The sequence below is a fragment of the Vigna radiata genome, chromosome 1 (genome assembly GCF_000741045.1).
Source record: "Vigna radiata var. radiata cultivar VC1973A chromosome 1, Vradiata_ver6, whole genome shotgun sequence".
In the NCBI taxonomy this organism is placed as follows: domain Eukaryota; kingdom Viridiplantae; phylum Streptophyta; class Magnoliopsida; order Fabales; family Fabaceae; genus Vigna; species Vigna radiata.
In genome coordinates, this window is record NC_028351.1 from 13,047,084 (window position 1) to 13,073,492 (window position 26,409).

Sequence of the window (26,409 nt, forward strand, 5' to 3'; positions counted from 1 at the left end):
TTTAACACCATCAACAATTCTAGTTGGGATAAAAAGACCATGTTCAACTGCTTCCCAAATGCCTTCATCAACAGATCCCATAAAGAATTGCATTCTGACTTTCCAGAAAGAATAATTATCACCAGTATAAAGTGGTGGTATGTTGATGGAAGCACCTTTAGCATATATTTGGTTATGACCGACCATTTTTGTAAAGTTTGAAAAACTATCAAAGCAAGCTCTGATACCAATTGTTGATATTGGTATCGCGCAACGGAACGTTTTAGAGAGCGTGTAAACTGGACAATAACCACTAGGAGAGGGGTGAATTGGTTCTTTTTAAATTTTGGTTTTCTTTTAGAACTTTTATCGAATAGTTTATAAATAAAAGGATGAAGGGATAGAGAAAATCACACAAATGATTTTATCCTGGTTCGAATCAAAAGATTCTACTTCTAGTCGTTAATCACTATAAATGATTGATTAACTTTTCACTAGAAATTAGTTTCAGATTACAATCAGTATGATACAATAATTAAGAACAAAATACACCTTCCTTCGACACACGCTAGAATGAATACCAACTCATTCAACTTGCAGAGAATTGTTTGCACCTTTAGACACATTAACCGCAAGCTTCTCCTTCCTCAAGACTTGATTAAGCTCACACTTAAACTAGAGAACTTCCTTAGAACAAATTTGTGCTCACAAATGGTTTAGGTAACCTATAAAAGGTTTAGGAGGGTTCTATATATAGGTCAGGGGTCAGAAAATGAAAAAACAGCTCCCAACTACTAGTGATAATCGATTGTCACAAGTGATAATCGATTATTTCAAGCTGCTATGGGTTTTGGAAAATGTGATAATTGATTATCCTTAGTGATAATTGATTATTGTTGAACCCTGGACAATATCAAAACTTGCGATGAAAATCGATTATCCCCTATGATAATAGATTATTGCTGCAAGAATCACTAGGTTATGTAAGTGTTTTACAATTTAAAAATAACTCTTATACAAGTGCTTTCTATAATGAATGCTTTTAACATTTAAAGTATTGGATTCTTCAAGTTTTCAAGTCTTCAAGTATATCATCATCAAAATCACTTTAAAGCATCAATGCTTCTCATTGGTAACAAAGAAGTGATCAAAATTTTAGAAGTTGGTATGAGTAACCCAATTTTTAATAGTCCATGGGTAAGTCAAGTCCAAGTTATTCCCAAAAAAAAGGAGAGATGAGAATAATTTGCAATGAAAAGTATGAGTTAACTCCCTCTAGAACTATTATGGATGAAGGATGTGCATTGACTATAGAAAACTCAACCATGCTTCAAGAAAAGATTATTTCCCACTTCCATTTGTAGATCAAATACTAGAAAGATTGGTTGGACAAAAATATTATTGTTTCCTTTATGGACATTATGGCTATAACCAAATAGTTGTGCATCCTCAAGATCAAGAGAAGACAACATTTCCTTGTCAATTTGGTGTCTACATATATAAAACAATTCCTTTTGGACTATGCAATCTCCAGTCATGTTTCAATTGTTGGTATAAACTTAAATTTTAGGGTTTTATTAATAATTTTGTTTAAATCTTATTTTATTAGTTTTAGGTCTAGTAATATTTAGTTTGATTTTGATAGAGATAAAATAGGGATATGTTGTTATGATTTTCTGTTTATCTAGGTACAATATTATTTTATGATAGATTAAGCAGATTTTATTTTTAAGATAGTTGATATTTTATTTTTATTTCCCGTAATATTGTATGTGCTACGGCTATTTAAAGCCCTTCAATTATCAATGAATTGTAGACTCAATTTTAGGAAAATATTTGAGTATGTATAACGTGAGATTTTCTTAACATCAACGATGTATGTTGGTCATTTCTTCTGATTTAGTTAAGAAAAACATTAAGGTCTACATGGATGACTTTTTTGTTTATGGTAAGTCATTCAATACATGCTTAGAGAAACTCAACATTATTTTGAAATGCTAAATAGAGACAAACTTGGTGCTTATCTAGGAAAAATGTCATTTTATGGTCAAAGAAGGTATTGTTTTAGGCCATAAAATCTCTATACGAGGTATTGAAGTTGATCCTACAAAGGTGGAGGTCATTTCCAAGCTTCTTTCACCTATTAATGCTAAAGAAGTATGGAGTTTCTTAGGCCAAGCAGGTTTCTATAGAAAGTTCATACAAGACTTTGCAAAAGTTGTCAAACCTTTGAGTAATTTGTTGGTCCAGGACACCAAATCCAATTTTGATTAAGATTTTCTCACGACTTTTGAGCAGCTCAAGCGCAAACTGAGCTCTACGTCAATTATCACACCACTATACTAGAATTTCCAATTTGAATTGATGTGTGATGCAATTGATCATGTTGTAGGTGTAGTTTTGGGGCAAAGAAAACAAAAAAAAAGTTCATGTCATTCATTATGTAAGCAAGGTTCTCAATGAGGCCCGAATCAATTATTCCACCATAGAAAATAGCTTCTAGCAATTGTCTAAGGGCTAGAAAAGTTCAGATCTTACATAATTGGCTCTGAAATCATAGTTTACACCGATCATGTAGCAATAAAGTATCTTATGAAGAAGTAGGACTCAAAACCGAGACTAATTAGATAGATTCTACTTTTGCAAGAGTTTGACTTAGTCATGAAACACAAAAAGGGTAGTGAAAATCATGTTATTGATCACCTATCCATGCTGGAAAACATAAAGGTGAATTTCAAAGAGCTAGAAATTTAAGATGAGTTCCCTAACGAGTAGTTGTTTTCTGTAAAGGAAAGGTCGTGGTTTGCTTACATAGCAAATTACAAGGCTGGTGGAGTCATTCCAAGGGAAATCACATGGCACCAAAAGCAAAAACTGATTAGAGATGCAGATGGCTTGCTGCAAAGGTGTGTATTTGGAGCTGAAAGCAAAGATATCCTATGGCATTATCACAATTTGCCATATGGAAGCCATTTCAGTGGAGACAAGACTGCTACCAAGGTCCTGCAATAAGGTTTTTTTTAGTTATCATTATTTAAAGATGCGTATGAACATTGTAGGAATTGGGGTAAATGCCAAAGGACTAGCAATATATCAAGAAGGCATGAAATGCATCTGTAGAACATCATAGAAGTGGAAATTTTTTTATTGATGGGGTATGGACATCATTCATCCATCACCTATGTGTCATTCACATGAGTCTTATGTGTCACTCACATGAGTATATATTAGAGGTTATAGATTATGTGTCTAAATGGGTGGAAGCAAATGTAGTGTAGAAGGCTAATACAAAAACTATCATAAAATTCCTCAAGAAAAACATATTCTACATATTTGGTACTCTTGAGGAAGCCACTTTTGCAACGTGCAACTTAAGCGTGTACTTGAGCAGTATAATGTGAAGCATAAAGTTGCCACAATCTACCATCCACAAACTAATGGCTAGGAAAACGTTTCAAATAAAGAGTCGAAGAGAATTCTGAAGAAAACAGTTTCTAATTCCAAAAGAGACTAGTCTTTAAAACTAGATGACATAGTGTGGGCCTATAGAACAGCATTCAAGACCTCTATAGGCTTGACTCCATTCCATTTATTCTATGGAAAAGCTTTTCATTTACTATTGGGGCTGGAATAAAAAGCTTTGTGGGCTTTAATAGCCCTTAATTTTGATCTAAATGCTACTGGTGAAGAGCTTAGATTGCAAGCATGACTCCACAAGGATCTACAAATTAAAGATGAGGGTCTATCTTGGCAAAAAGATTCTGAAATGTGAAATCAGACTGAATCAATTGGTTCTTCTTTACAATTCTATATTGATATTGTTCTTAGCAAAATTGAAATCCAAATGGTTTGGACCATTTATTGTCAAGAGTATGAAATGATTTGGGGCAATTGAAATTGAAGATCTTGAGACAAAATAAAGTTGGATAGTGAACGAACAAAGATTAAATGAATATCAGGATGATAATCTTGCCAAATTCACTACAAAGACCTTACTGAACGAATCATGAAAAGAAGAGGTATCGAGTTAAAGATGTTAAATAAAAACTATCAGGAGGGAGTCCGACTTTAATTAGAATTATTAGTTTTATATTATTTTATTGATTAAATGTTACATGCAAGACATTTAGGATAATAAAAGGTTAGACAATACTGGAAAATTAAGAGAAATCTCACAACAAAGAGTGAACCTTTAAACATGAAGTAGAGTTTGTGGCTCAAACAACAGAATTGGCGCTTAAGGCACCACTCGCAGGTGAGTCACACCGAGTTTAAAAATTTAAACTTTGATAACTGAATCCTATATAAATTAATTCATTTAAAACCTACTACTCACCCGAGTCACTCCATTCACTCTCGCAAGCTCTCTCAATCCTTCAAAACTCTCACAACCATCATTCTGTCACATTGCGAAAATTCTTTCTCTCAACATCTTCACTGCGTTATTCAATAAGTATCATACATTACATTTCAATCTCTTATGGACATCAAGCGTATAGGGTTCACTCAAGCCCCTACTTACGGCTTGAACACCCTTTCTTATGTTAAATCATTTGCATGTTAATTTCTGTTAATAAGGAGGTTTTGATTTACTGTATTGATTGTTTCAAAGCTTGAAGAACATCTGAATGAAGAGTTTTTCCTTAAAAATTCAAATTTTATGCTTGCATATCAAATTTATGAAAGGATAAAGCAATTGTGAATACCATGTTACTGATTTCATATGTTGGATTGCATGTTAAAAAATTTTTTTAGTGGTTGATTGTCACAAACTAAAAATTGTGTCAGACAATGAATTCAGTGCCAAAAAAAAATCACTTTGACAATTGAACTGATGTTACATGTGATGTCGCTAAGGAATTACTTTTATCAACAACCATATAGAGAAGGAATTGATTTTTTATGGTAAAACTTTTGCAGATGACAAAAAAAAAAGTAGGAAAAAAGTTTTTTAACAACTTTTCTTTTACAACATTTTGATAACTCATACATGATAGTTTATGTTTGATCCGTTTCAAATATTTTTTTTTTAAATAAATTTAAACAAATTAATAAAATAGTGACACTATCATATTGTTAAAAAATTATTAAAATATCATATAAAAAAAATATATAGTTCACGACATTCCTACCTCTAAGAAAGGCAAACTGCTGCAAACTCAACGAAGAGGAGGGAACACAACCTTGTGTTGGAAATCTCTGAAAGTTCATCCTCAAGAATTTCAAATTTTGGGGTGCAAGTAAATTTGAAAGGAAAGTGAAAATGGAAATAAAATAGAGATTTATTAAAAAAAAGGCAGTTAAAACCATTATATTTTATATGTAAAATAGTTTTAAAAATAACAGTTAAAATCTTCATTTTTAACATGTAAAGTGTGGCTATTCTCCAACTATCGTATTATACTAAAAAATAGGTGATTTTAAAAAGTCACCATATTAAATTGCCACAATATATACGAATTTTTGTAATGTTATAAATTGAGTGAGTAAAATTAATATTATATTTTATACAATAATTAATATTTATTATTTAGAATAATTTTAACATCATAGTTTTGACTTTTAAATAGTCAATTTCTTAACCATACCAACAAAATCAATACTAAACATAAATTAGTGAGTGTTTTTCATTTATGTCCTTTATATTTGAAGCAAAATCTCCATTTTTCTGTATTGTATAAATTTCACATAACATATTATACCCTTTTATATTTTTGAATATATTTATATATTTATGAAATGGAATTTCCCTAGTGTAAAAATCACTTTTTATAAGGATTTTTTATACTAGTTATAATTATCCGGTGTAATAAGTGTGGTGGTGAAAAAATTGTATAAAATGACATTTTTAGGGTTTTGGAAGCATAAACCATCTTACTTTTCCAGTATCATTCTCTACTCTTCATCTTGAGTTACTCTTGTTAGAAGTGGACTTTAAACCTAACTCAACCCCACAAAATCGGCTTGTAAGGTGAGGTCTGCACCCACTTATATACTATGAATTGGCCTTATCTCTAGTCAATGTGAGACTTTCAACACACTCCCCTCACACCGAGGTATATACATCTCGAGCGTGGGACTAGACATTAATGGGTGGTCCAATAGCGACCCGATAGTTGGTGGAACAATATGCCCAACAAACAACAAATATCGTTAGGATAGGCTTTTAATGATGAATCTGATACCATGTTAGAAGTGGACTTTAAGCCTAACTCAACCCTACAAAACCGGCTTGTAAGGTGAGGTCAACACCCACTTATATACTATGAATTGGCCTTATCTCTAGTCGATGTGGGACTTCCAACAACTCTCCACAAAGGTAACACCTGGTCCTGCTGCTATAAGCCTTCTCTAGCCCAAAGACGTTGACGATGATTCCAAATAGAGCTATCATCGGCTTGTCATTGTCACGAGGGGTAGCTTCCCTTGGATCTTCTATGTGTAAGTTCGAAGAACCTCCACTGATGACCAGACATTCTTTTCTCTCATCGTCATTGCCTTAATTCGAGTCATTGGTGACGCACCACATCCTTTCTCCTTTTCGATTGTTTTCTCTTTAATGTTGATTGAAAAAGGTAGTTATGAGATAAGGACTCTAATTCTTTTCTCCTGAATGTTGGAAAGAGGCGAGAAAAGGACTTAGATGTTTTTTCTCCTAAATGTTGGAAAGTAGATTGAGATAGGAACTTTAATTCTTTAGTCTTCTATACATTATTTTGAAACAAATTCTTTGAGCCACTAGAAATTGGAGAGCATGTCCACAAACAACAACAGAGAATGTCGATGGAAATAGTTAACAATGATGGATTTTAGAGTTATAGATAGTATAAAAAGTAATACTTTCTAAACTCATTATAACCTTAATTAGTATTAAAAATAATAACTTTCTATATCACCAGTATTTTAACTAACCCAAACCGATATAAATTTTTTTAACCCATCATGTAAAAAATCATTCTAATGGGTAATTTTATAGTGAATCTATTTCAATGTGTATAGTATGATATCCAGGATGAGTGGTTATGAAGAATAGTCGATCGATTATATATAACATCACGTCTATGTTGGGCCATAATTGGGCCAATGCTTATTATTGGGCTAGAGTCCAGCAGAATCAAAAATATCTAATTAAAGATATTGAGGACAAAATAATCAAGGATATCTGAAAGATATTGATAAAGTTGTTTATGAGCAACCAGGTAAATCTGTTTCAGGTAATTATGTTTATATTTTATTGGGCTTGTGATAACCTATAAATACAGGGTTAAGACTAAAAGCGAGGTATGTTCCACTCACGTTCCATCTACACCTCACTAATACCTAGAAACATTCAATTAAGAACCAAGGTTCTTCTATCATACGCCTAACTTGAGCGTCGGAGTGTCATTGTAGGTACCTCTCCCCTCGGTCAAAGATCGAAGTCCACCAAATGGTCAAGGCTGAAGAAGAGTGAGCGGTCCAGATTATAGGAAAGCGAGCAAAGTAGAGGACTATGAAGGCAAATAGGCGTCTGTCAGGTCAGTCTTTCGGTCCCACAAAATTCATACCGAAACATTTTGGTTCTCACCATGAGGCCGAACGACATTCCCACGAAAGCCACGAGGAACCAATACGAACGTTCGGTTTCGACATCACTACTTCGAATCAATATTAAAAACTTCCAACAAAACAAAAACTACTCGACCAATATCATCATCTCAACAGAAAATTTCATATTTTTTAAAATATGAAAATCTTAAATATCTGATTACAATGTATATTACCGCAACTATTTTATATATATATATATATATATATATATATATATATATATATATATATATATATATATATATATATATATACTGCAAAATTAAGGTAACGGCGGTACGATGGAAGGAGTAACAGGAAAAGAAAACAAATTTCCATGATTGTTTAGAGCATTATATTTGCAAGGTTTAATACCTATTTTGGTCTCTCCTTTGGGAGGGTTTGTTCAAAGTGGTCCCTCCTTTTTTCAAAAGTTCACTCAAGTCCCACTGTTTGCAAAAACTGTTCAAAGTGGTCCTTTTTGCTAACGGCGTTAAGTTCACTAACGGTAGAGCTGCCAGGTGTCTAACATGTGATGATGTGGCATTGTTATGTGTTTTAAAAAAAAATAAATTATTGTGACGTGTAAATTAATGTTGTTAGGGTTAAATTAAAAAATGAATTAGAGTTAAATTAGAAAATGAATTAGGGATTGCATTGAGGATTGGGAAAATCTGGGCAACTTAGGGTTCATACCTTCAATCTGAGTTTTGCCCAGGTTTCAAATTATTAGTAAGTTACAAGGTTAAGGAAGTTCTATCTTTGGAACGATGTAAAATGGATGGAGGAAAAAAGTGGTACTGGTGTAAAAGCGAAACCAGAGTTTTGTTCCTTCTTGAATGTGAAGTCCCCGAAGCGGGGTTTGAAGTGGAGCATGAAGAGCGGGGAACCGGTTCGGGAGGGAAGATTGAACTCGCAGCTCATGAGCATGGAGCTCTTGAGAGGGGAANCGAAGGGTCCGGNTCCCGTTTTCACTATGAGCGAGAAAGGGTTCTTGGAATCGTTAGGTCGATACGCCACTTTAAGCGAAGGACCTGATTCGAAAAAGGTAGAAAGGTTGAGAGTTAGTTCTTTGGTTTCACCAGCGACGATACCGGATTAAAAGGGCATTCCCAGAACGCTCAGCGGCACCTTCGCCCTAAACAAGGGCTTCTGCTATTCTTCCCGGAAATTCAGAGAGGCTTTCATCCTTTCTTTCAACTTGGAACCCTAGTTTTGATTTGGGGCTCACTGGGGTTTCATCCATGTCTTTGGAACGATGTAAAAGCGAAACCAAAGATAGAACTTCCTTAACCTCGTAACTTACTAATAATTTGAAATCTGGGCAAAACTCAGATTGAAGGTATGAACCCTAAGTTGCCCAGATTTTCCCAATCCACAAGGCAATCCCTAATTCATTTTCTAATTTAATCCTAATTCATTTTTTAATTTAACCCTAAAAACATTAATTTACACGTCACAATAATTTATTTTTTTTAAAACACATAACAATGCCACATCATCACATGTTAGACACCTGACAGCTCTACCGTTAGTGAACTTAACGCCGTTAGCAAAAATGACCACTTTGAACAGTTTTTGCAAACAGTAGGACTTAAGTGAACTTTTGAAAAAAGGAAGGACCACTTTGAACAAACCCTCCCAAATGAGGGACCAAAATAGGTATTAAACCTATTTGCAACTAAGAACCATGTATATTTGCATATGCAATTTTCTTCCTCAGTTATCCACTTTCACGAGAGGAGAAAGAGAATACAAAACGAGAATAATATCTCCACATTATAACATCTAAGATTGATTTATATTATTAAATAATAGTATAAATATACATTTGTTTCATATAATGTTTCATATAATAGAATATGTAAACCAAGACGGGTTACTCTTAGAATATTGATGATGTCCTTAAAGAATGTGAAATTTTTGTTTAAATGGCGGTTTTGATGTCTTTTTTATTATATCTTTTATATATAAAATAATATATAGCTATAAGTATAGTCATTTAATTGTTGTAACTGAAACAGTTGTTCATTTATTATAGGTTTAAACCCTTATTTTTTGTCTCTAAGTTAAGTTTTGATGTTCAGTTTAGTCTCAGCTTTTAAAAATGTCAACTTTTAATCCCTATGATATAAAAAATTGTATCAAATCATTCCTCATGACAACACTTAATGAACAATAAATCACAAGTTTTCATACCTAGGTATCCAATATTTTGTGATTTGTGAACGGAAGGTGTTATGAACAACAAATAACTTAATGAAAAACTTGTGATTTGTTAACGAATAAGACTGATTTGATACATTTTTCATATCATAGGGACTAAAGGTTGACAATTTTAAAAACGGAGACTAAACTGAATATCAGAACTTAACTTAGAAAAAAAAAAGGTTTAAACCTTTATTATATATGTTATTTAATAGTTATATAATATATATATATGTATATATATATATATATAACTAATAATTGAAACGGAAGCATTTACTTATCGTATATGACACGTCAGAAAGTTACATGAGATATAACCATGAATATGAACAAGAGGAAGAGGAGAATCAGATTTTCATAACCACCACAGAAAGCTTAATTTACAGGATCCTTTATCAAAGAAAGAAGGAAGCAGGGATTGACAGCAATCCTTCACTCTCTTTGAACAGAACCAATCCAATGGTTGTAGGGACTTTCTAAAAAAAGCCGAAGATACCCTTCCTGAAAGCTGGAACATCTACCATTTTTCAGAGATTTCCGTCGCCAACCCCGACTTGGCGACACTTTTTAGCTCATCAACAGAAATTCAGAAAGGATAGACTTCAGAAACAGTCTTCTTGTCCATCTGTCGCTAATAATAACAAAAGTCATCGTCTGACAAAAACGAAATCGCTGGAAGACAGCAGAGGTTCCGGGGTTGATCCAGGTTCTATCTTTCAATACTAATATTCTTTATCAATTTTTTATTCTTTTCATTCCAGGATTGGCCCAAGAAGAGACGTTAACAAAGCAAATAAAGCTGAACTTTTGTCAGTGGACTTGTTTTAAGGAGAAAATCAGTTCCTTTCTATAGAATTTTATTTCGTGCTGCTAGGGGAAACATGTTTCTCGAACAACCGTCAGAAGGTCATAGAGATAAAGGAATCACCGTATACCTACTTTTGCATAAACAAATTCACACCTATGGAACCGCCAGGTTATTTAATATTATTATTATCTTTTTCCTCTTCTTCACTATAAGCTAATTAGTTATCGTACGAGTCTCAATTGCGCATCTCTGCTCGTGTCTAATGTATACCGAGCGGTGCTCATCCATTTTATTACGGCCAACCTCCTTATCTGTTTGTGCATGGTATAGTCACGATCAACATTTTCAGCTCTTTGACAAGCTAGAAAGCATTAAACATTAATACCTCAAATCATGACACTTCTTAGTATGGATTCTTCGAACGCTCAACACAACGTCTGAGAATGAATGAAAGACACTAAAGCCTCTATTTTGCACTACTCAGCATATCTCGAGCATAGCTTATTTATATTATGGATAAAGATACTTAGACAACATTTTTTGACAATATTTGAACATCATCATACGTGTCATTGTGTGATTGGTTCATGGTGGTGTCATTGTGTCATTTGGACCAATCACACAATGACATATATGATTGATGTTCAAATGTTGTCAAAAAATGTTGTCTATGTATCATTACCCTTATATTATTAAAGTCACAGGACTCTAAAGTAATTACACTTCAACTGAACGGCCTCATCTATATTTTTACCTTGCACGGTACAAGACCCTAAAGTAGTCACATCTCGACCATGCCACTTCTTAATATAGATTTTTCAAACAATCAACCGAAGACCAACCAGTCTTACTTTCTCGGTCGATTGGCCTTATAGCATAATCTTTTTTTTATATTAATTGTTTAATCTTGTAAATACATTAGTTTGTTTGGCTACTCTTTTTCTCAATGCAGATAATCATATCTTGCAAAGAAATTACAAGAAGTGGCTGACAAAGAGTCGTTCGTGCTGAGGCACCTAATAAAGGGATACATTCCCTAGGGCCAAAGAGCCTGACCGCGTTGACGGATAAATCAACATCCGAACGCGTCCAACAAAGGGATCTGTCCCTAGGACCAAAGAGTCTGAGTGCATTGACGGATAAATCAACATTCGGACGCGTCCAACCAAGGGATCCGTCCCTAAGGCCAAAGAACCCGAGCGTGTTGACGGATATATCAGCATCCGGACACGTCCAATCAATGGATGCAATCCCTAGGGTCTAAGAACCCGAGCGCGTTGACGGGCAATCAACACTCGGACGCGTCCAATCAAGGGATGGAATCCCTAGGGTCTAAGAACCTGAGCGCGTTGACGGGTAATCAACATCCGAACGCGTCCAACCAAAGGATGCAATCCCTAAGGTCTAAGAACCCGAGCGCATTAACGGGTAATCAACATCTGAACGCGTCCAAACAAGGGATGCAATCCCTAGGGTCTAAGAACCCCAGCGCGTTGACGGGTAATCAACATCTGAACGCNAATCAACATCTGAACGCGTCCAAACAAGGGATGCAATCCCTAGGGTCTAAGAACCCCAGCGCGTTGACGGGTAATCAACATCTGAACGCGTCCAATCAAGGGATGCAATCCCTAGGATCTAAGAACCCGAGCGCGTTGATGGGTAATCAACATCCGAACGCATCCAATCAAGGGATACATTCCCTAAGGACATTAAAAACGGTCTACTTATCATTGGACGATCATAACGCACCAAGCATGATAAAGATGAACGACCTTATAAAATGGGTTAGTCTAATTACTTATATTCTTTTGACAATTCATATTCGGGTGTTATCTTCCTTTGGAAGAGGTAAAATAGAGGTTATCAAATCGCTATTCAACATGGGAAAAAGTTCTAAAAAGAACTCCCATCAGCATTCAGCCTATGACAAAGTTCAAAAAGAGAACGCATAAAAGCTCGTCGTTCGGTCCACAGATGAGCAACGACTAGAAGCACGCTCTCCAAACACAACGAATACAACCTCCCTTAGACTCATAAGTCCTATAGTTAACCATAGCTAAAGCCTAACGCTTAACTTGGACTTGGGGAGCATTATGTATAGTATGATATCCAGGACGAGAGATTACAAAGAATAACCGATCGATTATGTATAACACCATGTCTATGTTTGGCCATAATTGAGCCAACACTTATTATTGGGCTAGTAGTCCAACAGAATCAAAGATATCTTATTAAAGATATTGAGGACAAAATAATAAAGAATATCTGATTAAAGATATTGATAAAGTTGTTTATGAGCAACCAGGTAAATTTGTTCCAGATAATTTTGTTTATATTTTATTGGACTTGTGATAACGTATAAATACAGGACCAATGCTAAAAGACAAATATGTTCCACTTACGTTCCATCTACGCCTCACTGATACCTAGAAACATTCAATTAAGAAACAAGGTTCTTCTATCATACGCCTAACTTGAGCGTCGGAGTGTCATTGCGAATATCTCTCCCTCGATCAAAGATCGGAATCCACCGAACGATCAAGGCTGAAGAAGAGCGAGCGGTCCAGATCAAAAGACTAAGAAGGCAAAGACGCGTCTGCCAGATCAGTCTCGGTTCCACAAAATTTATACCGAAACACAATGATATCAATCATAACATTAATAATCAGAACTTCATTTCATAATATCGCCTACATATATATGTAGACTTTTTGGACATTTAGAAAGTACAATAGTAACGCAAAACAACAAAAACACAATGATATAATCTACAACGAATCACAACATTTTGAGACTTCTGCAAACTTTTGCGAATATATCCTAACAATTGCACAACTGAAAAAACAAAAAGACACAAAAACTAAAGATTTTCAAAACATGGAACATTCGTGTTATTGCCAACTTTACTTTTCATTGTAAACTTCTGTTGTTTGGTGTTTTAGTGCACAGAAACCACTAAGCAATACGATATTGATCAAGAACTTCAGCATTTCTCTTTCCTGTGACGATTCTGAACTCCCTTAAATCTGCATACTGAAATGGTCGATAACGTGGACCACCGTTAAGTTCCGCTAACTTTGGATGAGCTTCAACAATACCATCCCTTGCTGCTAACATAAATATACCAAACGAATAACGAGTACATGTTTCCTTGCAGATTACACGATGCCTAGCATTCCAAAATTTTTCATTGCTCCAAACCTGTGAGAAAAAAAGGTATATTTATTTTCAAGAGTAGTGTACAAATATTAATATAATTCAAAAGAAACCTAATAATATATGCTCACATGTCCAACATCTCCAACAATGCAGAGGAAGGAGCCTGATTTTGGAGTGACTTTTTTCAATAAGCCAGAATCATCCAACAGTTCAAGACCAGTAACAGTTTCATCATCTTGAAGAAGAGTGATAAATCCTGTATCTGAGTGCAACATTATTCCCATTTCACCAACATTTTCAGGGCTGAAATTGTATTTAATAGTTCTTAAAAGGAAAGGCCAGTCCTTGAAATCAACATCCACTATACCCAAACACTTGGCCATCTTTTGTGCTATAGTTGATGCTAAGTCATGAATTGCTTTCCCATACTCCTTTACTATTTCCCTGTCATGCAAACAAATCTACATTATTTAAAGCTTTTGCAATGGCTGCTATGAAATAAAGAGAGAGGTTGAAGAAAGGAACCTGTAACGGGGTGGTAAATCCAGCTGGGAAAAGAAATCTTCAAGTGCCTGTGGTGATTTATGATAGTCATATATTCCCATGGCCTCATATAGAGGACTTGATGGAAAGGGTGGAATATAACCACTATCAGGAATTATGGATTTGTTACGCAGTTTTGTCTCCAAAGGAAGATCATGCCAGAATTTCACCGCTGATTTCATCTCTTTCATGAGTGTTTCTGAAATAGGGTGGTTGATGACCCTGAAAATACCACATTGCTCACATGCTTCTCTTAGCTTCTTCCATTCCTCTCCCTCTGAAAGCTTCTGAAAATCCACCACAGGAACATTAGCCTCCATCTCTTTCTCTTTCACCTTCTTCTTCTTCCTGATCCTTTGCCTTGGATACACTCTCTGTTTTGCAGAGCGGAGGAATTACCAAAAAGGCTTCGGAGGAATTGTTATATATAGGATAGATAAAAATAAATAATTTACAAAATTTGTTTTATTATTATAAATACTATTTAATTATAAAATTGTTTCAAGTAAGTAAATTAAATTTCACATGTTAAATATGTTAACAGTTTAGTTCAATAATTGTAAATTTTAAATTGATTAGAAATAAAATCAATTTAAAATATATAAATATATAATAATTAATTTTATAAAATTGAATTATATTTAAATTTGATTTATAAGAGTCAATATTAATTCTTATTATAGATGAATATACTTTAAAGTATACTTTTTGACATAAGTTTTGATCTGATTTCTCTTTTAGGAATTAAATTTAGAAATAAGTATTTTTTAAATTTAAATTAAAAAATAAATAATTTTACTATTTAAATGAAGTGATTTGATATATAATATTTTAACAATTTTTTTTTAGAGACATAATATTGTTTGATGAAAACAAAAGTAAAATTCAATTGAAAAAAAAAATATAAGATGCGGATTCAATACAAAACTCTTTCTACATGAGATTGAGATTGACATTGACATCTAGTACACGTGATGCCGACACAAAAATTGAAGAATACTATGAACTATTACATGTCATGTGCAAAGAAAACGTTAATTTTAACTATATAAATCTGATAGAAGATTAAATTAAATCAATTTAATACAAAATAAGATAATAATTGAAAATATAGAAAACCAAGTTAAATAAAAAAAAACAAAAATAATTACCAAAAAGACAACTTTAGCCTAGATTTAATAATCTTCTTAATTTTTAATTTTAAAAAAACTCCAACTTGATGACTCCCTATAAATATTAACCCACAGATTCACCATTACAAGAAAGTAACACTTAAAAGTAAAAGAATAAAAGCATATAGTTTTGTTTTCATTTAATTTGTACGCATTTTCCTCTTCTATAACATAAATAGAAGGCAATAGATTTACTTTCAGTAATGAAAAGCATTATGGATAAATGTAAGCAATTAATTAATGCGAAAGTTTAGAAAGTTTGATATCACTACAAGAATTTTTTTAAATAATAATCATGTTTTATGATAAAAATAATTAGCCATCATAATTATATTAATTTATAAATTAAAAATGATTAATAACTAAAATAATTTTTAAATTCATCTCTAAATTAATTACTATAGTAAATTTATTTTTTAAATTGGTCACTAATATTAATTAATGAAACTACTAAAGAACTTATCTTTAAATTAATTTTTAACTAAAATAAATTTAAAAACTAATTTTTTTAATAGTAAAAAATTTGGTAGTATTTTAAGCATTTTCTTCCATAAGATAAATAGAATAGCATGTTTTAGGACAAAAGTCTTACTTTTAGTAATGAAAATGGCTAAATTTAAGGAATTAATTAACCACGAAGGTTTAGAAAGTCTCATGTGAAATAAAATATAAGGAATATGTAAAAGTGGGACCATCTCTATATATATATATATTAGCAGGTTCATATATATTACATTCATTAATATTATTCGTGGGCAACGAGGAGAATTAAGAAAATAAAGTATAGATCTATATTTTTATATTTTTTAGTGCATGATTATATTAAATAGATTATTAATGCATGAGGGCAACGTGGAGAGTTAAATAAGATATGTATATATATTTTGTACGATAAATATCTTTCTAAATTACTTGTAAAAGGAAAAAGATAATTCGTCTCAACAAATTAGCATTCTATATCAATTATTAATAGTGAGATTATATATTTATGCTGAAAAATAGTTTCAGATCGTTTCATTTTGTAAGAAAATATGTATATTTTTATAATAATTAATCTAAAAGTTATGAAAAAAAGAATTTTGAAATTATTAGTAATATATTTTTCTTCGACTGACGGGATATAACACTAAATTTCTATCGACTTACTAATAAGATATACACTAGTTATTGCATTAATTTTTAAGTAAAGAAAAAATAATAAACTATATTCTATTGTCATTTTAAAAGTGATAATAAATAATTAATAACTTTGTACGATGAAGCACGTGAAGTATCATGGCATCTTTCGCTTATAAAACTTAAATAAAGAGAAAGTGTTACAGCAAGTTGCAGCACACAGTGACGGATGATTGTGGTGCTTCGCCCCTAGTTTATATATATATATATATATATATATATATATATATATATATATATATATATATATATATATATATATATATATATATAAATTTATGTATAATTCAAAACATTTCTTTAAAATTTAATATATTTATATATTTGACATTTCAAAACTTTCTTTGTATATATATAAATATTTTGTCATTTTTAAAATTATTGAAAATTGGTTCATTTATAGTTTATTTCAAATTTTCTTAGACATGATTTTTCTTTTGTTTTTATAAGACTAAATATATTTTATGAAGATTTTTTTATTTGTATTCCAAACTCCCACATCATATCTTGATGTCAAGATATTTTAGATTCTTGTTTCTCCAAAACGAATGAGATGTGTTAGCACAAGACATAATGACAAATAAGTGAGCAAAGTAAAAAATGATATTAAATATTATAATAATAAAATGTAATTAATTTAATTATACTGTGTTATTTATGATTTTTATCTAAATGAGTATAGTCTATATGACTAATTACTTTGATTAACTTTGTCTAATATTATGTTAATATGCTTTAATCATCATCTTATTATCATATTTTGCTACTAATGATGATATTCTAACTAAGATTACGTTTACGTTGTTCTGATCTTATTATATTTAGGTTAAGTACATCTCATATTAGTTGATCGAGATCAACTCAAGCATATGTAATACATCTTTTATTTCATTTGTATTGTTTAAATACATTGCATAGTTTTCATTTTTGTTTCTTTATTTCTAAATATTTTACAAGATTAATTACGTAAAATCCAAACCAAAACTTAAAATACAACAAATTTTTCAGAACATAATATATATTTAAAATTGTTCCACTCAAGTACCTAATAAAACTTCCAAAATAAAAAATAAATAATAAGATGTCTAACACAGTGTGTAGTGTAAACAAGAATCTAACTTTAACTTTTAAGTTTAAAAGCAATCTAAACTGAACAACACCTAATTAAAACCTAATTTCCATGTTGAAAAAAATAATTTGTCCATTGATATGTTATAACTTTTGTTTTCTGCTCAACCTTGACAACAACATAACCGTAAGCTTTGACATAGGATCACCTTCTTTTTACATGTCATCATCTTCATGTACACCTGCTTCAATTATTAATATAAATTTATCTATGTAAATACTTTTAAAAATACTTAAATTTACATAATAAAAAATCAATAATAACTAAGTGTAAAATAATTCAATTATTAAGTAATAGAAAAAACTAATTATATATATATATATATAATAATAATTGTAAAATCTTAAAAAATAACTAATTATAAATTAAAGTTTGAAATAAAATAAAAAAATAAATCATATCAAAAGCATTTAAATTGAATGTATACGTAAATTTTAAAAGTGTGAGAAAAGTCATCATTTAATAGTAAAAGTGGTCAATGAATAATTTAAAATAAAATTTGTTTCACATTACATGGTGCCAAAAGCATGATATATATGTACAATGAATTATTATGCATATTTTAAGTCTCACTTGGATGTATACGTAGAATATTTTCAAAGCTCCAATCTTTTGAATGGTCTTGTCAAAATAGAAATGCAAAGAAAATGAGACCAATTCAAAGCACTATCCTTTACCTTTATATTAAATTAATTCAAAGCATTATACCTTTACCTTGCAATCCAAGGACTAGGATGGAAAAATTCTAAAACTTCAGTAATAGCTAAGAGGTACGCCATTTTGATGAGCCAAATATTAATTTGCTTCAATTGCAACCCTCTCTCTTCCACAAGTTTTGCCGTCATTTTCCTGAAACAAAGCAAAATTAATGAGTCAAAATTCATCATAAAAAACTGAATCAATCTTCCCATATGTCAAGCATCATCCATATTTCAAGCTACAGCTTCTCTATTTTTATTCGTGTTTAATTTCATGAACAAACTTCTTACACTGAAACCCACTCCATTCATCTTCTCTATCACCATTTTCATATTTTCTACTCCCAATTAAGACCTAGCACACAAACCAACATTACATATTCTTATTCTACCTCTCAAATCACTAAACAAACAATCTTTCATTCACCTCCAATTACAATAAAGAATAAACAATAAATTTATCATCACACCAAAAATATTTTTACAACCTTCTTCATCCTAAATTCAAAACCAAAAAACTAAATAACAATTAATCAAAAATGGGAAATAAAAAATAACAAAAGAAAGGAAGATGAAACCTGCATTGCACAAGATGACTACTCTAACCAGAATGGGATGACATAGAGCCTGGCTAGATCTTTCATGGGGAACCAGATTTGGAAAGAAGGAAGAAGGAGGAGCAAAACCCACCATATGAGAAAATCGAAGAAAGAAAAAGAGGGAGCTCACAGCAATGTCGTGGAGACTTGGGCGGCGACAACTGTTTGGCAAAGGTGAAGTCGTGGATGAAGGAGATGTGATGGTCGACCATGATGACCAAGAAGAGCTTGGACACTGAAAAAAGTTTTAATGATTCAGGAGAAAGTGAAAGCGTGAATGGACTCTAAGTAGGTTAACACACTTTTTTTAAGTTTGTTAAAGAAGTTATTGTCGTCCGTTAAAGAAGTTACTGTCAAAGCGGTTGCAGTGGAATGATTAGCGTGAAACAATAAACCAAGAGAGGGTGAATTGGTTCTTAATTAAAATGTATGCCTTTTAAAATTTCTTCTCAAATTAACTTACTTAACAAATAATAAATATAAATCGTAGAGTAAGGTAGATAGAAATTTGCATAGATGAATTTTATACTGATTTAGATCTTACTAATTCTACATCCAGTTGCTAATCTAAACCAGATTAACTTTCCACTATCACAAAATAGTTACAAATTACAATCACAGAAAAAAAATTTGTAAGAGTTTAGAAATCACCTCTCTTGAAACCACAAGAGATGAACCTGCACCTCCTTTGAATATTCACAAAGGATGAATCACATTATTCCTCAGTCACCGCAGTAGCACTACAACAGCTCCACAGACTAAAGTTTCTTTAGTTGAGCAAGAGTACACAATTTTGAATGATTTCAGATGTCTAGAGCATAAGGGAAGAGTTGATTTTGATGGAAAATGCGAGCCAATATATAGACCCAAGAAAATACTCTTCCGTTCTTCGTTTCCAGCCATTTAACGCTTTTAATCGATTAATATAATTGTTAATCGATTAAAACAAGTGCAACGACTAGTTTTCAAATGCTGGAAAACTCCAACAGTCACTTTTAATCGATTATTCTTAGGATTAATTGATTAACTAATCGATTAAAATGTGCTTTAATCGATTATTCTAGTGACACCTTAAGTTTTCTGCACAGGCTCTGTTTTAATCCATTAATACTTGTTTTAATCGATTAAAACAGTGAGATTTAGATTCTGAAATGCAAATACAAAGTATGAAGGAACATGAATCAAAACCTACTACAAATCTAAGTCCTAAACATCAAACTACAATTATTACAAAAGCTTTTATAGCAGTACAATTCTTTAAAGGTTCTTCTAGATATCTCTTATACTTGAATTAGACATCATCAAAGTTTTATCTTTGTCATTTTTCTAATAATTACAGAAGTAAAAAAGTTGATTTAAGTCTATTAGAAAAGTAAGAGACTTAGAAATAACACTTCTCAAAGTCTGTTAGTAAAGTAAGAGATGTAAAATACTATTTAAGTCTATTAGAAAAGTAACAGACCTAAAACTATATTTTTATTTACCAAATTGTCACCGCACATTTTTTAAGTCTGAATTTTTTTAACAGACTAATAAGTATATTTTTCACTAATGATTGTATGGTGTTGGCTGCAAAACCAACGGCAAGTGCACCGGTCGCAGCGTAGCAAGTGATAAATATCGTTCTCTCCCAAGGGAATTATGCAACACATGACAATTCTTCCTTTTTTAACTCAATTAGATATCAAAGTGCACAAAAACAACACAAGAAACTCTTTATGGTATTTTATCAAACAGTTGGTGTGCAAGGAATTTAACATAGTGTATTTACAATTTGTCAAGACTAGAATCATCCATTTCATTCTCGTGCATTCACAAACAACTCAATTCCATCAATTAGGTGTTCAATTTCAGTTCTAAGTTCAAGTCATATTTTCCAATACATCAAGAACTACAATTCAAGCCATGGGTGATCAAGCCACAACAAACATTAAGCATAGAAATCAAATACTAACATTGAAATGGAAAAGCATATATCATTAACATCACAAAATACATAAGAATTCCATGTTTTACAACTAATCTCAACAAATAGAAAAAGCCCCCCATGGTGGAGAACTTAGGGTTCACAAAATTGAAGAGATAAGGAAGAAATTGGAACCAAAGAGAAGATGCAAAGCCTTTCCCAAGGTTCTTGGCAGCTGCTCCATGCTCCATTTGCGCCTCCCCTTCACATCTCCATCTCCAATTTGTGACCCATCTTCTTCCTCCACCCAAAAGGGGCAAAATCACCATTGAAGAAGCTTGAAGACCCAAGGAGGAGTGGCAGAGCTTCCCAACACCCCAAATAGCCTCCAAGGGCCTCTCCCAATCTCTCTAGGTGAAGAATGAAGTGTAGGAGGAGAAGAATGCCCCAAAAATTGCGAGACTCATGTTTAAATAACCCATTTTGACACATCAACGGAAAGTCGCGCCCAGCGCCCCTTCTAGGGCATCCGGGCGCCAAATTCTGGGCAAAACAGTGAAGCAAAGGGCGTCCAGCGCCCTTCTGGGGCACCCAGGCGTGAAATCTGCAGAAAAAGGGCGCTCAGCGCCCCCTAGGGGCGCCCGGGCGTGGAAATTGGGCTACAGCACACAGAAGGGCACCCAGCGCCCCCTAGGGGCGCCCGGGCGCGGACAGCTTTGACAACATTCTAAAATTCAGGCTCTTGCGCGATTCCAAAGGTGTCCCCAACAAGGGTATTTGCTTCAAATTGATCTTTTATGGTCCCAAAACATGTTCCCTTGAGTTCTTGCATGTTTTCCTCCACTAGAATTGCTTCCTATTCATTTATTTCACACACTCAAACATAGAGATTAGAGGTAAAAACAAGCATATATTAAATAAAACACAAGAAAACTAAAAAACACACTAAATGTGAGGATAAAACAAGGTAAAAGCTATGAAGGAGTTGATTTTGCTACTAAAATTATGTTTAGATAATGGTAAGAATTAGCATTATCATATGGCTACCAGTGATGAACCCAAAAGAACCTTTGCCAAGACCAGATGGTTGAAGAATTTGGCCGATCGATCATCTGTCAAGTTAATTAACCAATGCTAAACCTACTTAGAGGTAAAGTATGATTGCTCACAATTAGGTCGTTACTAATCAAAAACCTACTCCGAATTCTATAAATACAGATGTGAGATAAGAAGGTAGGTGATTTTGCATTTACTACAACATTAATAACTAAGCTATCGAATCTTTACTAACTCTGACATCGAAATACCTTTTGCAAATAAATTTCCAAGTGAAACAAGTGCACGACATAGACGAACAACATGAATAAACGATTATACAAATATTTGACTAAAAGAAAGCATTTGGATATTTTCTTGACATTTTGGACTTTAGACTGTTGACCTCAACTTCTACATCTGAACTACAAATGAACTTACTTAAGAAAGAATAAAGCGATTACATCTCGCAAGTTTAATGGTTAGGTGTCTTTCAACAAAAACATTCATAATTTATATAATACTTAAACATATTAGATTTAAATTGCTTTTATTTTTTAATAATTTCATTTTGTTTAAATAATTTTATTTAAATAAGATAATTTAAACTCATGAATTCTTTTCATTTAAAAAAAATATTCTAGTGATAATCAAAATCACCGATATTTTAGTAAACATTGATTGATGCTACTTGTTTTACAATAAGATGTTTTCCAAACAATATTGACAATTTTTTCTCCATTAATATCAATTAAAACTATTTTCATTAATAATCAAAATTAATTAGACTTTTAAATTAATGTTAGTGAAAAATATCCATGACTCATGTATACCATATTTTTTTTTTCATGTATCATGCTTTTTCTTTTTTCCTTTATATTTTCTTAATTATTGTCCATCTTGACCAGGTTATCAGTGATATCTATTTAAAATGCATAGATAAATAAAATTATATTCAAAACTTATCATGGAAGGTATAGAAAGACTTGTCATACTCTTTTTTTAAAAATTTTTCCGCATAATCTTTTATTGTTTCTGAATCTTTCATCCTTTGGCTTTGGACTTTCAAAAACTACTTTCTTTGTGATTTTTCATTTGAGCAACCGTAGGATTATTTGGAAAGGAAGCCACTTTGTAGTCCTCTTCTACCACTTCCTATACATCGTCAGCATCAAGATATGCTTTTATTTTGATGGCCCACATTTGATAGTTTAGTCCAACAAATAGAAGCACATGAATGGTAGTAAAGGATGTTTCAGATTCCATCTTATCTGTGGTGGCTATTTGTTGGTTGTAAGTGCTTGTGGGTTATATCAAAAATCCCGTAAGATCATTTTTGCTCTTGATACCAATTGTTGGGTTTTAAAGTATAAGAGACAAAAGAATGAAAAGGAAACCGATATCTTTTACTGAGTATAAACCGTAAATATTTAATAATTTGTAACCAAATTTGAGAAATATATGTTAAACTAATTAATTAAATAATACATAAAATCCTCCTAAGAAATAGGATAGGAATATATTTTTATTTAACTAATTTGACTCCTTCAACCACATGTTGTTTGAGTCACAAAATCCGAACAATTTTTCATAAGCTGTCATGCCATTATTTGATGAGTGAGCAGATGCATTAAATTACTTTACCGTACAAGATTATTTTACTTTATTTGGTAAAGACATCTTGATTAAATTCAAACAAGGATCTAACCTCTCTAATAACTACAACAGAGGAACCCTGGTACACACTTAAAGTCTTTCGTCATAGAGGCAATGGTTTGTGGGATGTTCGTGAAGAGAGAAAAGAGGATGCTTGAAGGAAAAGAAGAAGAGAGGATGCGTAAATAAATAGAAACAAGAGTAAAGTTAGGGATTGAGACCTAATATGAGAGGTGTTTAGTATCAATCATAGTAAAGACTTATTATCATAGTTCTAAAAAGACTTGTCATAATAGGTTATGAACATAATTTCAATTTTGCTATGACAGGTGGTGAATTAATTATCATAGTAAAGGCTTATTAGGACATGTCTTCCTATACTTGTCATAAACTAGTGCAAAAAGGGCTTTAGACGTTTGTTATTTTGGGTTTACTCGAACCGACGTCTTTATGGATGACATTAATTGGACGTCGGACTTTGCAGGTCTAACGTCTTTATAGAGGTCGGTTAATGCCATGTCTGACGTCTATAAAGATGTTAGACATGGAATTAACCGACGTCTAATGGCACTATAGACGTCGAACTTGAAACTAACCTACATTTAAGGACACTATAGATGTTGGTCAATGCATTAATCGACGTCTACTGAGTTTTTGTTGTGTTTTAGTACAGTTTTGTCCGTGTCTTTGGGTAGCGTAGCACCTCCTTCCTTTGCTAGTTTCTTTATAAGAAAAAATAGCATCTTTTGGATCTCTTATGGCATTTCAACCCAAAACCAAACCTGGGTCTTTGCTTAGTTCCATTCCAACCGCCAAAGATAAAGAACACAGTGACATGAAAACTGGGCAAGGACCCAGGTTCGGCTTTGGGTTGAAATGCTCTAAGAGATCCAAAAGATGCAAGCTTTTCATATAAGGAAACTAGCGAAGGGAGAAGGTGCATTACGCTACCCAAAGACACGAGAAAAACTACACCAAAACACAACGAAAACTCATTTTAATCGGTTCAAATGAAAGATAATAGATCAAAGACTACTTTAATCGGGGTAAAAGTAAGTTTAAATGGTCCAAAAGAGATAAAACGCACCTGCAAATGTAATCTCGCAGAGAGAAAAGGTGAAAGAAGACGATGAAGTGCGCATAATTGTTGGTTCCGCAATGTCTAATTTAATAGGAACTAAGACGTTGGATGTACGGAGAGCCGACGTCTATAATTGCATATAGTTGTCGGAGTGGCAGGATCAGACGTCTAGATGGTTATGTCTGACACATATAGTCTCTATCTGCCATTTGACCTATAATAAAAAATTCACCTGTTATCTATCATGTTACCCACAAGACACTTGTTTAAAATATACCTGCAAGTATTTTAAAACATACGAATATATGTAAATATCTGTGTATATTTAAAAAATGATATTTTATAAATTTTTGAAATAAAACCTAAATAAAATTACAAAAAAATATAAAACATAAATTAAATTAAATATAAATTAAAATTTAATTTTAATTAAATTTAACTAATAAAATATAAATTAATTTTAATTTTAATTAAATTTAACTTAATAAAATATAAATTAAATTTCAATTTTAATTTTTTACAAATAATGACTACCTATCAATGCAGGTAATATGATACCGCATCCGATTCATATTAAAATATTTACTATCCTTTGATAATACAGTAAATTTTATCCACATATTCGAGTTTTTTTTTTTTTCATCTTAACTCTACTAGAGAACTTCAACATGTCATATTCTTCATAGTTATTTGGAAAATGAGAGAAGAAGTTGTTATATTTGCACTATCTTTCTGGTACCATCGTGATGTTTTGTTGCCATCTCCCCCTCTCCATTGCATACCTCTCTCAGATTAGGGGGACATTTTTACTTTCCTAAATAAGTTCTGATGAATGTGTTTGGAATAGCTTCGTAAGGACGGCTAAGAGAGAAAAGTAGAAAGAAACTTTTAGATTAGCTTCTCCACTATTATTTACTTATTTTCTTTAAATTAGGTTAAATAGATCCATTGGTCCCTATTTTTGCTGGTTTTCTTCAATTAGGTCCCTGTTTTTTAAAAATAATCAATTTAGTTCCTAAATTTGAAAACTTTAACCAATCAAGGACATTCCGTTAATTTTCCTAGACGGCGTTAAAAATGGTTTGTGCTGTCAACAGTAGCTGTCATGCTGGATACACGTGGCACATAATGTCTTTAACACGTGGAGTTAAAATATTTGTTTATGCATACAATTGAATAAACACATGGTTTCAGTGGTTTCATGGTAAAAGAATTGGGGAGAGGGGGTTGGAACCATTATTCATATCCAATACCTCACTATCAACTACTATGAACATTACAGACTGACCCCATCATTCACCATCACCCGAGAGAGAAGAAACCTCAGGGCCAAGAGCAAGAGAGAACCGATAGTTTTCACCTTGGTTGTCATCCGTGAACCTCCCATTCACCCTTCTCGCACCAGCAAAAGCATTGGATAACCAAAACAGAACCTCGATCAAGAAAGAAGAGAAAACCATAATCGAAAGGAAAAGTTTTGTGAAGCTGCGAAGGTAAGTTCTCCTTCGTCGTCGTCCCCAAACCTGCAAACTGAAACTAGCACCCTCTGCGTTTGACCCAAACCTGCAAACCGATATTCCTCATGCACACCCCCATCAACCTTGATTTTTACAACACGCCCTTTCTCTGCAAAAAAAGGAACCAGCCCAAACACCCTGAATCAGTTATAGCAACCATAAACACAT

General features: G+C 32.5%; 1 protein-coding gene across 1 annotated transcript; it reads right to left on the reverse strand.

Moving 5' to 3' along the window:
• Positions 1-13,216: 13,216 nt before the first annotated feature.
• LOC106766043 (2-oxoglutarate-dependent dioxygenase DAO) lies at positions 13,217-14,678 on the reverse strand. Its single transcript, XM_014650808.2, has 3 exons — positions 14,255-14,678; positions 13,858-14,173; positions 13,217-13,771 (listed from the first exon to the last, which is right to left on the reverse strand). Exons 1-3 carry the CDS (start codon positions 14,590-14,592, stop codon positions 13,526-13,528), a joined length of 900 nt encoding a protein of 299 aa, XP_014506294.1. The 5' UTR covers positions 14,593-14,678; the 3' UTR covers positions 13,217-13,525.
• Between the last annotated feature and the right edge of the window lie 11,731 nt (positions 14,679-26,409).

Coding starts and splice junctions, on each gene's coding strand:
- LOC106766043 (XM_014650808.2), bottom strand. CDS start 14,592: ATGGAGGCTAATGTTCCTGTGGTGGATTTTCAGAAGCTTTCAGAGGGA. Junction 14,174..14,254: donor GATTTACCACCCCGTTACAG/GTTCCTTTCTTC, acceptor TTTGCATGACAG/GGAAATAGTAAAGGAGTATG. Junction 13,772..13,857: donor TTGTTGGAGATGTTGGACAT/GTGAGCATATAT, acceptor TTTTTCTCACAG/GTTTGGAGCAATGAAAAATT.